The sequence below is a fragment of the Gorilla gorilla genome, chromosome 8 (genome assembly GCF_029281585.2).
Source record: "Gorilla gorilla gorilla isolate KB3781 chromosome 8, NHGRI_mGorGor1-v2.1_pri, whole genome shotgun sequence".
In the NCBI taxonomy this organism is placed as follows: domain Eukaryota; kingdom Metazoa; phylum Chordata; class Mammalia; order Primates; family Hominidae; genus Gorilla; species Gorilla gorilla.
The window spans coordinates 32,259,454-32,273,891 of NC_073232.2; the positions used below are offsets into that span (position 1 = coordinate 32,259,454).

The 14,438-nt window shown below is 41.1% G+C and overlaps 1 protein-coding gene across 6 annotated transcripts in view; it reads right to left on the reverse strand.

Moving 5' to 3' along the window:
- C8H10orf67 (chromosome 8 C10orf67 homolog) overlaps positions 1-14,438 on the reverse strand; it is a 149,755-nt gene that overhangs the window by 65,548 nt on the left and 69,769 nt on the right. For all 6 annotated transcript variants that reach the window (XM_063709951.1, XM_063709950.1, XM_055351993.2 and 3 more), the window contains 2 exons: positions 2,905-2,964; positions 1,972-2,136 (listed from right to left, as the gene is read on the reverse strand). In XM_063709951.1, the coding sequence (XP_063566021.1) occupies positions 1,972-2,136; positions 2,905-2,964 (225 nt within the window). The remainder of the gene's footprint in view (positions 1-1,971; positions 2,137-2,904; positions 2,965-14,438) is intronic.

The following is a 14,438-nucleotide window of genomic DNA, read 5'->3' on the forward strand; positions in this document are numbered from 1 at the left end:
TAACAGTGAACTAGAAAAACATACTTCATTTTAAAATTGAGCCAATTCATAGAAATACGTAAACCCAGTTTAAGTAATCTCTCCCCTCCCCCGGTCCAATTTTGACTTATTGTTATATATTAACTTCAGAGACTCCCTCAGCTGACAAAATGTACTGGTAATCTTTGGAGATACCCAGGCCACAATCATTAGAGTCACAGGGAAAGACTGTCACACAAAGAGAAAAGCCTGTTGAAATGACACCTTTTCAGAGATTTGTCAGTCTTTGTCCTTTATTTTGCATTTTCGGTGGGGAACAACAGGGAATATCTCTGCCCCTTGTGGCTGTGACTTTGGAAGCTCAGCTTCTATCTGTAAACTGGGGACACCGGAGCTTCTAAGCTGGAATTCTAGGATTTAGTTCCAGCCTTGGGGTTGCTGTGGGGACCGGGGCACCTTCTGCTACAGCTGCCCCCTGCTGCTGTGACCTCAGGACAAGAGGCTCAGCTGCTCTGCCCCAGTCGCTGACCAGGCTCTGCAGTCCTCCCAGCCATCATCTCAGAGCCTCAGACCACAGAACCCTGACACATGACCGATTTCATGGCAGCTGACCCAGCCTTGGGCCCCTCACCCAGCATGGCCGGTCTCCCCAACCAGGTCAGCATGCAGCATTGCACAGCAGGCCAGTTCTTTTTTATGTGGTCCAAAAAAATACTTCCCAAAGTCTGGGTTATAAAAATCTTACTTCTAGAACCTAGTCACTGGTCATTTCTATGCAAAATTTACCCTCTTCCAGTGTCAGTTTTTTCCCTTGGGAAATTACACTGATTTCCAGTTGTCTACACTTCCTAGCTCTCTGCAAAGTGGAAATGCTCACAGAGGAGAATGCTTTTTCTCTTCCCAGTAGAGTGACTTCCAGTAGTGCAACAAGCCTGGCCTTGTTCTACTTGCTCCCTCCCGCTCTGTGGATATAAGGAGTGGTCCATCTCCTGGAGAGTGGGCACGAGAGGTCTGCACCTTGCATTCCCCCTTTTTGGAGCAAGGATGCACACGACGTGCACAATTCTGTTCCACTCCTCCATGCTCTAAGTGAGAGAAGTGCAAATTCTGCCCTGTGTAGGAGAAGAAGGAAGAATGTGGGAACATGTAGGAACAGGACAGAGTTTGAGAGAGCAAAATATGCAGTGGAGAGACTCTGTGTGAAGCACTCAACATTGGCCATATGTGTCACCAATTGGGTTCTATGCCTTCTAAAAGGAGCCTTGACTACTTACACAATTTACAGTGTCCACAGAACAACTAAGAGTTGTAGAAATACAACTATTCTTATAGCTAAGAGCAGAAGGCTGTAGAGATACAGGCTCATAATGATGGGAGGTATTGTATAATGTAGTGAGCAGTGCCTCATAAATATACACACAATTAGCCCACAGTGAGCTGAGTGTCTCAGAGCTACTTCTTAGCACCTCTTTATGTAGACCAAGGGTGCCACCCTAGCTCCTGCAGAAACAGTTGTGATGATCTGGGGAAAGGTAGAAAAGGAGAGCAGCAGCATAGAGTTCATGCATGTCTCTGAGAGCGTGATTTCATCCAGTTGTAGGTTGAGGAATCCTGCATGAGCAAATGGACTGGCTACCTGTGTGTCCTTCCGGGAATCTTCTGATTACACTGGGCAGTAATGAGTTTGAGACTGCATATCCTAGAAAGTGCTTGGGATGTAGCTTCTCTATTTTCGTAATTAAATAGAGACGCACTGGTGCTTAGTGACTTAGCTAAATCAACTGCCTGGCTGGGCATACTGATGACTTCATCTTGGAAAAGTGAAGGAGGCTCACCCTGACATGTTGGTTTAGAAATAGGCAGCTGGAGCCCCCCACTCAGGGGTGAGAACCAGGTGTGCTTAGACTGCAGGCCTCATGGATAGGGCTAAAGAGACAGGAGCCCCTGTGCAGAGGAAGGTGGACAGGGTGTGGTCATGGAAGCAGTTCTTACCACAGCTTGGTCTTCCTTTAAAGCCTTCTTCGGCGTTTTAGCTTTCTTGGCCCCAGCAGATGATACACTCATGGTCGCAGAATGTGGCCTCAAAGCTGTGGTGCTGGGTGGAGACTTGGGCCATGGGGACAAAGAGGCTTCCCTCCCCTTGGCTGATCTTGCAACCTGCCACACAAAAAGACACAACTTTGTTACTCTCATTTTGTTTCTTGGATTTGTGTCCCTTTCTTTCACACTCTTCCCCTCCCCTGAGCTGGAATTGCAGAACTGAGGTTTTCAGTCCTAGAGCGCATGGATTTGTTCTTGCTCCCAGGCCCACAATCTCCCCTGGCAGGATTTGATTGGCAGGCTGGGCTTATTTCTCCACTCTCCCCCTTTAATCCTCATGTCCTAAGAACACACCAACAGATCCATGCTCTTTGGAAGCCCCTGGAATGGTGGGGTCTATGTGGAGAGGGGTGGGTGGCAGCTCGAGGCTTGTATCTAGGTAGGGAGAAGGTAGGGAAATAGTAGGAAGGATGAGGATATCAGGATGCACTCCTCCTGATGCCCCACTAGCTGGCTTTTTGGCTTTCAATTTCACTCTCTGCTCCCTGTTCTCAACAATCAGCTCCTGATCTCCCATTCACACTTCTTGCCCCACTTTATTTATTTATTTATTTTTAAAGAGATAGAGTCTCACCGTGTTGCGCAGGCTGGTCTTGAACTCCTGGACTCAAGCAATCCTCCTGCCTCAGCCTCCTAAAGTACTAGGATTATAGGCATGAGCCGCTGCTCCTGGCCTTGCTCTCACTTTTGAGAACTTTCTTTTTCAAACTCAGGTTGGAAAGTGAAAAACCTCAGTATGCTACACAGATTTGTCAATTCAGATACCAAAATCAGAGAAGCACAAAATAAAAGAGAAAGAGAGAGAGAAAAAACTTAAATACAAACCTTTACACTTAAGCTGCCATACTTTTTTCTCATTTCCTTGTCCTCTTTCTGTTTATTAATCTGTAAAATTGAAGACCCATATCATTGGTTATTATCTGCAAAGATTAAAAAAGACAATTTTCTATAAAACTTCTATAAGCAATGAAAGAGTAACATTTTAAACCATTTGTCTCCCAAAACGATTATGGGATAAAAGTTATAATATCAAAGAAAAAACAAACTTGTATCCAGAAAAAGAACTTTTATTTAAAAAGTGAACAGGAATATATAATATTGCAAAAATCTGAAGTCATTAGCCTTTATTCGTTGCATAAAGTACAACAAAGATCATAGGAAAATATGCATTATTTGCTTATGAGGTGATAATTTGATACATTATTATAACAGCTATAAATACTAGGCCTTATTCTTAATATAAGATAGCTTGAGAAGGCCGGGCACGGTGGCTCACACCTGTAATCCCACCTTGGGAGGCTGAGACAGGTGTATCACCTGAGGTCAGGAGTTCAAGACCAGCCTGGCCAACATGGTGAAACCCCATCTCTACTGAAAATACAAAAAATTTTCTGGGCGTGGTGGTGGGCGCCTGTAATTTCAGCTACTTGGGAGGCTGAGGCAGGAGAATCTACCCAGGAGGCAGAGGTTGCAGTGAGCCGAGATAGTGCCATTGCACTCCAGCCTGGGCAACAAGAGTGAAACTCAGTCTCAAAAAAAAGAAAAAAAAAAAGATAGCTTGAGAAATTTAAGATAATTTAATAGTTGAACTTCAATAATGTAATGAATGAAATTTTACTTTAAAAATCAATTTCAAAGCTGGGTGCAGTGGCTTACGCCTGTAATCCCAACACTTTGGGAGGCTGAAGCAGGAGGATTGCTTGAAGCCAGGAGTTCAAGACCAGCCTGAGCAACATAGCAAGACCTCTGTCTCTATAAAAAATTAAAAAATAAAAATTACCCAGGTGTGGTGGTGTGTACCTATAGTCCCAGCTACTCAGGTAGCTGAAGCAGGAGAATCGCCTGAGCCCAGGAGTTTGAGGTTACAGTGAGCTGTGATTGTGCCACTGCACTCCAACCTAGGCAACAGAGTGAGACCCTGACTTCAGAAAAAAAATCAATTTTAATTTCTAGGCATAAAAGGTACTGTATCAAAAAATGTATTATTAGTGCATGTTTCCATAATATTAAGATTTTTTCATAATATGAATTTATGAGTAACGCCAGTGATTCTAATTATAAATAATCCTACTTGAAATTAAAAAATGATGAGAAACACATCTAACCATTAATCTCATTGGCATCTGAACAACAACTACAATGGATTTGTAAAATTTTCTCTCACCTACCAATAAAGCAGAACGCAAGAGCAAGCAGGGCTGTCTAATGACATCTTGCAGTCTGAGAGGATAGTTACTGATGCCCACGAAAGCCTATACTTAGTTGGTTTCAATGGGTTTGAACTCAAGCCTAATACAGTCATGAATGGCTTAACAATGGGGATACATTCTGAGAAATGTGTCATTAGGCAATTTTATCATGTGCATACATTAGAGTGTACTTACAGAAATATAGGTTGCACAGCCCACTACACGCCTAGACTTTACGGCATAGCCTATTGTTCCTAGGCCACAAACCTGAACAGCATGTTACTCTACTGAATATTGTAGGCAACTATAACACAATGATAGGTATTTGTGTATCTAAACGTATTCAAACATAGAAAAGTTACAGAAGAAATATGGTATCATAATCTTATTGGACTACCATCATGTATTTAGTCTGTTGTTGACCAAAATGTCATTATGCAACACATGGCTGTATTATAGTTAACCTTTGTTGTAATGGTTTAAAAATCATTTTCTTCATACTACTATAAGAAATTTCTAGAAAATGTAATAAATCATCCCTCAGATAGAACCTGTGATCTTTAGAAACGACTGAAGAGCATCAGAAAATATATGACTATTTTGTCTTAATTTCTTTCAAACATATAGGGTTGTTTAAAGCAAGAATTATGACACTGGTATAAATATAAAACATATGACAACTGTAACATGATGAATGAAGAAATAAATAGATATATAAATAAACATATATGTTTGCAAAGTTTCTATACTTTACATGAAATTGTCCAACACTAACTCCAAGCGGACTGTCAAAAGTTAAGAATGTAAATTACAATCACTAGAGCGCCTGCTATAAGATAGAGCCAAATGGTAATAGATAATTTGCAATGGAATTCTAAAATATTAAAAGTAGGCAAAAAAGAAGGAACAGAGGAATGACAACAACAAAACCAAGAGAAGACATATAGAAAATAAATAATGAAATAGTAGACCTTAATCTGACCCTATTAGTAGTAACAGTGAATGATGAATTACACAATCTAGTTAAAATGCAGAAATGGCTAGGATGTATTCAAAAAGCAAGCTCAACTATTTACTGTCTACAAGAGAAGCACTTAAATATAAATATACTGAGAGTTTAAAAATAAGTGCATTGAAAAAGGAATGCGACACAAACATAAGAAGGCTGGAGAGAATGCATTTATATCTAGTATAGTAGATTTCAGGATGGAAGAAATGCTAGAGCTAAAGAAAGACATATAATGATAAAAAGATCAGTTCATTGGGAGGACATAACGATCACAAATGTGTATGTGCCTAATAACAGAGCTAAAAAATATGCCAAGCAAAATTGGCAAAATTATGAGAATAAATAACACTCCTGTCTCAGAAATTGATAGAAACAAAAAAATTAAATACATATAGATGCCCTGAATAACACTATCACTCTCGATCTAATTTATAACACCCAACAATGGCAGAAAACACATCATTTTCAAGTATATGTAATACTGTCCCATGAAAGACTATATACTGGGGGAGGGGCCAAGAGCCAATTAGAAGCAGCTGTGGTCCATGGCTGTCATGCAGAAGAATAAAAATGGCGACTGAATTCAGCACCTTCAACTGAAATATCCAGATTCTCACACTGGGACCAACTAGGCAGACAACTTGACCCACAGAGAATGAAGAAAAGCAGGGTGGGGTGATGGTCCACCCAGGAGCGGCACAGAGCCAAAGAAACCCCTGCCCCCAGCCAAGGGAAGTGGTGAGTGATTGTGTGACCTCCCCTGGGAAACCATGCTTCTCCCATAGATCTTTGCAACCTGTGGATCAGGAGATCCCCTCATGAGCCCATACCACCAGGGCCCTGGGTCTGATACACAGAGGTGTGTGGAGTCTTGGCAGACTAGCTGCTCAGGCATACATGGAGATCCAGCAGTTTTACATACTCTGGTCCTGGGAATCCTGGCAAGGTGGCAGATCTGTCTGTACCTTCCCCAGGGAAGGGGACTGAATCCAGGTAGCCAAGCAGCTTTTTTCTGCAGGCCCCACTTCCATGGTGCCTTACAGGTTAAGACCCACTGGCTTGGAATTCCAGACAGACAGCAGCAACAGGCTGGAGATGGCCTGAGATGGACCAAATTCCCAGGGGGAGAGGCGGCTGCCATCTCTACGGTTTGGTTGACTCAGCTGTTCTAGCCCGCCAGTTCTAGGGAGTCCAGGTGGTTCAGATGAGGAGGAGTCTCCCACAATGCAGCACAGCTGCTGTGCAGAAATAGTGGCCAGACTGCTTCTTTAAGTGGAACCCTGATCCAGCTCTCCTCACTGGGTGGGGCCTCCCTGCAGTAATTTCAGCAACTCCAGCCAGGGTTATATGTACAGAACTCTGATCTCTCCCTGGGACAGAGCCCCAATTAAAAGACACAAAATGGCAAGCTGGATAAAAAGTCAAGACCCATCAGTATGCTGTCTTCAACAGACCCCTCTCACATTCAAAGAAACACATATGCTCAAAATAAAGGCAGGAGGGAAAAATTTACCAAGCAAAAGGAAAACAGAAAAAAGCAGGGGTCACAATCCTAGTTTCTGACTAAACAGACTTTAAACCAACGAAGATCAAAAAAGACAAGGAAGGGCACTACATAATGGTAAAAGGTTCAATTCAACAAGAAGAGCTAACTATCCTGACTGTATATGCACCCAATACTGGAGCACCCAGATTCAAAAAGCATGCTCTTAGAGTCCTACAAAGAGACTTAGACTCCGCTCTATCTATTAATGTATACCAGAGGTGTTTCCAGTTTTTTGCTCTTACAAGCAAAGCTGCTATAAACATTTGTGACCCAAGACTTTGTGTGAACATGTGCTTTTATTTATCTTGGGTAAATACCAAGGAGTGGGATAGCCAGATCATCTGTTAAGCATAGAATTTTAGAAATTTCTTTTAGCTGTCAAAATATTTTTCTAAATGGTTGTAGAGTTTACATTTCCAGTAGCAGAGAATAAGAGTTCTAGTTGCTCCACATCCTTGACAACACTTTATATGGTCGACCTTTTAAATTTTAGCCATGCTAGTGAGTATATAGCGATATTTCATTGAGATTTTAATTTGTATCTCCCTAAAGACTAATGATGTTGAGCATCTTTTTATGTCATCATTTGCCATCTATGTATCTTTTTAAATAAAGTGCCTGTTCAAATAGCTTGGCCATTTAAAAAATTGGGTTGTTTTCATATTATTACATTGTAAGAGTTCTTTGCATAGTCTAGATGCAAATCCTTTGTTAAATATATTTTGCAAATATTTTCTCCCACTCTGTGGTTTGTTTTTTCATTAAAAAAATTTTTTGAAGAGTAAACTTTTTGTTGTTGTTGTTTGAAACAACGTCTTGCTCTGTCACCCAGGCTGGAGTGCAGTGGTGTGATCAGTGATGTGATCAGGGCTCACTGCAGCCTTGACCTCCCTGGGTTCAGGTGATCCTCCCACCTCAGCCTCTGAAGTATCTGAGACTACAGGTGCATGCCAACATGACTACCTAATTTTTCTATTTTTTATAGAGATGAAGTTTCACCATGTTGCCCACGCTGGTCTTGAACTCCTGGGCTCAAGCAATCCATCAGCCTTGGCCTCCCAAAGTGTTGGGATTACAGGCGTGAGCCACCATGCCTGGCTAAACTTTTTAAATTTTTGATAAACTGTAATTTGTTATTTAAGAAATCTTTGCCAAATCTGAGACCACTAAGATTCTCTCTTATACCTTATTCTAGAAGTTTTGTAGCTTCAGCTATTACAATTCTGATCCATTTCAAGTTAACTTTTATATGAAGTGTCAGGTAAGGGTTGAAGTTCATTTTTCACTTATTGCTGTCCAATTGTTTCAGTACTATTTGTTGAAAAGATTATCCTTACTACTTGAATTGCCTTTGCATCTTGGTCAGAAATCAATTCATTATATATGATCCATAGGGTCTACTTCTAGATTCTCTAGTCTATTCCAGCAGTCTATGTTTATCCTTATGCCAAGACCACTTTACCTTGACTACTATAGTTTTATAGCAAGTTTGAATCAGGTGTGTGCATCTTCCAACTTTGCTCTTTTTCAAAATTGTTTTAGCTATCCCAGGTCTTGTGCATGTCTATATAAATTTTAGGATAGGCTTGTTGATTTCAACAACAACAACAAAAACCCTGCTGGGATTTTGATTAGGATTGTGTTGAATCTATAAATCAATCTGGGGAGAATTGACAGCTTGATAATATGCATCTCCTGAATCATGAACAATGGAATATTTCTGCATCTATTTAAGTCTTTCATTTATTTCAGCAGTATTTTATATTATTAACTGTACATGTTTTATGCATATTTTGCCATGTTTATCCATAAGCACTTCATATTGTTTGATGCTATCATAACTGGTGTTTTTCAAAATTTCAATTTTTGATTGTTCATTGCTTATATATAGAAGTACAAGATTTTTGTATCTTGATCTTTGCAACCTTTCTGCATTCACTTATTAATTCTAGTAGCTATTTTTGTAGATTTGTTAGGATTTCCTATAGAGATGATCATGTCATCTGGGAATTTAAAAAGTTCTACCTCTTCCTTCCCAATCTGGATGTTATTTATTTTTTTGTGTGTGCATTATTGCACTGGTTAGGACCTAAAATAGAATGTTGAATGGAAGTGATAAGAGCAGAAATTCTTGTCATATTTCTGACTTCAGACTCAAAATCTTCATCCTTTCACTATCAACCATGATAATAGTGTGTTTTGTAGATATCGCTTATCAGCTTGAGAGGTTCTCTTCTATTCCCAGTTTGCTGAGAGTATTTTTTATCATGAATGGAAACTGGAGTCCCTCAAATGCTTTTTCTTCATCCATCTGCCTTCTGGCTCCATTATTTAATATTCTTCCCATGAACAAAATATATTTATCTTCACTCAAGGCCTTAAAAAATCTCATTGTACTACAGCATCAGCTTGAAGTCTGGAATCTCATTATCTAAATCAGGTCCAGGTGCAGATGAGGCTCCTTGAGTACAATCTCTCTTGATCTGAAGATCCAGAAACTAAAGAGACAAGTTATCTGTCCCCACACAGCCAATGTTCCATGGTGGCACACAGGATAAGCACTAGAGATCCCACTCCATTCGAGGGAAGAAGGAGGCATAGAGCAATAGCTGGTCCACAGTAATTTTGAAATCCAACTAGGCATATATTGCCGGTTCCTTGACTAGGACCAAGTCCTGCTCCACTTTTGGAGGCAAACTACCGCACACAGCAAATATTGTTGGAAAACTTGAACTTCTGAAGTCCATGTAGTTGTTTTTACTCTGTATTGTTTCTCACAGGTATTGGGGGAACCAGCCCCCAATATTTCAATGTAGGTTCTTTCTATTTTCCCCAAGTGTTGGCTGGTCTGAGAAATAAAGAGAAAAAGTACAAAGAGAGAAATTTTATAGCTGGGCCTCCAGAGGTATCATCACATATTGGTAGGACCATGATGGCGCCCCCGAGCTGCAAAACCAGCAAGTTTTTATTAGGGATTTCAAAAGGGGAGGCAGTGTACAAATAGGGAGTGGGTCACAGAGATCACACGCTTCAAAGGGCAATAAAAGATCACAAGTCAAAGGGCAGAGCAAGATCACAAGGCAAGGGAGAAATTAGAATTACTGATGCAGGTCTATGTCCCGCTGGGCACGCATTGTCTTGATAAACATCTTAACAGGAAACAGCGTTTGGGAGCAGACAACTGGTCTGACTAGAATTTACCAGGCTGGAATTTCCCAATCCTAGTAAGCCTGAGGGCACTGCAGGAGACCAGGGCGTATTTCATCCCTTATCTCAACAGCATAAGACAGACACTCCCAGAGCAGCCGTCTATAGACCTACCCCTGGGAATGCATTCCTTTCCCAGGATATTAATTATTAATATTTCTTGCTGGGAAAAGAATTCAGTGATATTTCTCCTACTCACACGTCTGTTTATAGGCTCCCTGCAGGAAGAAAAATATGGCTCTATTCTGCCCGACCCTGCAGGCTGTCAGACCTTATGGTTATCTTTCCTTGTTCCCTGAAAATCGCTGTTATTCTGTTCTTTTTCAGGGTGCACTGATTTTATATTGTTCAAATACACGTTTTACAATTTGTACAGTTAACGCAATCATCACAGGGTCCTGAGGTGACATACATCCTCAGCTTATAAAGATGACGGGATTGAGAGATTAAATCCTATGCCTAGGATTTAATAGGCATAGGAAATTATAAAAGTATTAATTTTGGGAACTAATAAATGTCCATGAAATGTTCACAATTTATGTTCAGAGACTGCAGTAAAGACAGGTGTAAGAAATTATAAAAGTATTCATTTTGGGAACTAATAAATGTCCATGAAATCTTCACAATTTATGTTCTTCTGCCGCAGCTTCAGCCGGTCCCTCTGTTCGGGGTCCCTGACTTGCTGCAACACACAGGTGGTTCCTTATTTCCTTGTGTGCTACCTTATCTTTGACTATGTGATATTAATTGCTCCTATAATTGTAGGGGAGAGAATTCTGGGAATTCTCTGAGGCTTAGGATTAAATTACTTCCTTACAGAGAGTATTTCCACTTGCTTCTTTCAGGGGTACTTCCTATTCACTTAAAACCAAACTGATGCCAGGTGAAAGGCGCAGTGGCACGTAGTCCCAGCTACTTGGGAGGCTGAGGTGGGAGGATTGCTTGAGCACAGGAGTTCGAGATCAGCTTATGCAACCTATCAAGATCCCATCTCTTAAAAACAAGCAAACTAACTAAACTCAGGGTTTCAGGTTCTGTGAATACAAATTTGAGTTGCAAATCCCCTGTAAGTCCTGCCTCTCAAAACCCTTCAGGAAGAGATTGTCCCCCTTGTGTTGCTCAGTACAGAGGCAACTCTCCCCTGCAGGCCTCTGGGTATTAGGTAGGTTGCAGGTTTACATTTGGTCACATTCATCCTGCAGGAATGACCTTTGGTTCTCAGCCTAATGCAAGAGTTCACTGCTGATTACCCCTACACACACATACACACACACATGCACACGCACACACATACACACAGGCACTCTAGCATGCCCTGCACTGTGACTTCTGTTTAGTGCAGATGAGTAAATCCCCTCAGGATAATCAGCTTGGAAACCTCAACTGACCCCTCTGTGTTTCCCTTGATGTTTGACTTTTGACCAGGTAAGCCCCATGTCCCTGGTCAATTTTTTATGCTTTTACAAAGATGTTTGTAATACTGTATCTAGAATTTTTTGAGGTTTTAAAAAAGTTGGGCCAGAGTCACTTTGAATGCTAGCTCACTTGACAAGTTTTCCCTGTAATCAATATCAATATAGTTAATTTTTAAAAGTTTGAGCCCTTTTTCCAACAGTCTCCATTCTGCCTCAGAATTCTCTCTCAATACATTGGAGTTGATACATGAACTTATGTTTATTTGGAATCCCTGGACTAACAGAAGAAGCTTCCACGTTTCTTCCCATTAGGGTGATTAACGATTCTGGTTTTTTTAGGACTGTGGGATTTCTCAGGATGTAGGGCTTTCAGTGCTAAGAATGAACAAACCAGGATGAGTTAGTCACCCTATCAGTCATGATCAATGCTTTCACCACTGAGTGTAGGTGTGAATAATCCACTCCTCTTTTCTCTGAGGAGGGAAGGAACCTTTACACATTACTAGTGGGAACAGACAAACCCATGACCCAATAGCTCCTTCCTCAACTCTGTTGCTTGGTCAGTGAAATGGCTCAGGGGGGGATAAAGGGGGCCTCTGGAAGACCTGCAGGACTCCTATTCATACAGAAGTCATTGATGCCACCTCCTCTAGCTCAGCTTCGGGTGCTCCCCTTTTTAGAAAGACAATTCCCTGGCCAGGAAGCTCCCATTGTCATATAGTGTGCTAGATGGCCAACTTCCCTATAAATATACAAAGTGGTGTGTGTGGGGGATCCCTCTCCCAAGCAATTCCTGTGATTCACCTTACCCGAGCTCTCCTCTTGGTGGGCTAATAAAAGACCAAAGGAGTGTGTCCTGTCTGTTAATTTTCTTCTTGTAAGTTTCTAATCAATAAACTTTATACCTGCACCACACATTCTAGAGGTATGTATGCCTGTACCCTTGTATTCCATCTAGGAATACAACAGCACAACACTAGATATTGCCCATGGTGAGCAGTTGGCCTAATCACCACGTTGCAAGAGATAAATGGCAATTTCCTTATGTGGAAATTTGGACCGCCTCCCTGAGCGCAGGGGTAATGGCTTATATTTATGTAAATGTATTAGTATTAGTAAATATATTAGAAAGTGTAACATGCTAATAGCAATGTGCCAGGGAAAGGAATTGGTGAATAAATAAATTAAATGAAAACAAAGGAAGAGGATCGGAATCACAAACGGATAAGACATTTCACTTAACCACACCTGGCTGAGTTTTTCCTTATTATATGAGGCAGCAGATCTCAACATGTGGTCCAAGGACCCCTAAGGTGCCCCAAACCTTACGGGTTCTGTGAGGCCTAAATTATTCTCATAATAATACTAAGAGATTAGTCACTGTTTCTTCATTCTCATGGTCTCACAAGTGGACACTGGAGTTTTTCAGAAGCTATGTGATATTTATCATGGCAGAGAATACAGAAGCATCTACGAGAATTTAAATATTTTCCAGGAAGCCAAATACTAAAGACATTTGCAGAAATAAGTGGCTGGGTGTGGTGGCTCATGCTTGTAATTCTAGCACTTTGGGAGGCTGAGGTGGGTGGATCACTTGAGCCCAGGAGTTCACAACCAGCCTGGGCAATGTGGCAAAACCCTGTCTCTACAAAAAATAGAAAAATTAGCTGGACATCTTGGTGCGTGGCTGTAATCCCAGCTACTTGGGAGGTTGAGGCAGGAGAATAACCTGAGCCCAGGAAGTCAAGGCTGCAGTGAGCCATGATTGTGCCACTGCACTGCAGTCTGGGTGACAGAGTATGACCAACTCCAAAAAAAAAAAAAATAACACACACACGTATACAAAATACACACATATGTAAGACAAAGCCACTTTTGCTAAACATTTTCTGTGTTGAGAAAGATTTTCTTATAAACAATATGCCATTTATGTCAGCATGTAAAGAGTTTAGTGTTGTTATTTTCAAGTCATTTAATAAATAATTTGATTCTGTTTTCCTTTCATATATGGTAAATATCAATAGATAAAACCCATCTGTGTTAGTCTATTCTCACATTGCTATAAAGAAATATCTGAGACTGGGTAATTTATAGAGAAAAGAGGTTTAATTGGCTCACGGTTCTGCATGCTGTACAGGAAGCACAGGGGCTTCTGCTGCTGGGGAGACCTCAAGAAGATTCCAATCATGGTGGAAGGTGAAGGGGGAGCAGGTGTCTCACATGGTGGGAGCAGGAGCGAGAGAGAGAAGTGGGGAGGTGCTATACACTTTTAAATGACCATAACTCACTCACTATAGTGAAGACAGTGTCATGGGAGATGACGCTAAATCATTCATGAGAAATCTGCCCGTGTGATACAATCACCTCCCATGAGGCCCCCACTCCAACATTGGAGCTTACATTTCTATATGAGATTTTGATGGGAACACACATCCAAACTGTATCACCATCTAAACCAAATTTTCTTGGGGGACCTCAATGACACTTAAGATTGTAAAGAGATCCTGAGACCAAAAAGGTTGAGAACCCCTGGAATGGAACCTGGAAATTAATCCTGGAAACCCCACTGTAGTTACTCTGTATATTGTATAGCTGTGTCACAAGTGTATTAACAGTATTACGGGCTTATTAAAGTACATATAGTTCATGCCATACATAGTGTGGGTTAAGCCATTCTCAAATAAATATTTTTTGTTATCCCTTCCATCATTTACTCATAACAAATATTTATTGGCCATCTACTCCATGAGGGCCACCATGTTTGGTTTTACGGGCAAAACTGTAGCTCACAGAATGGAAATAGCAGGTAAGATAACAGGCCATCTCTATAGAATGTGATGAGAGCCACAAGAGGAGAACTGTGTGCCATGCCAGCATGAGGGTGGGCACCACTTCCAGGCAAGAGAAGTCAGGGTGGGAGAAGTTTCCCAGAGGAGGCAGCATCTGACCTCTGACCTGAAAAATGAGAGGAGCTAACCAGGTGCTGACCAAGA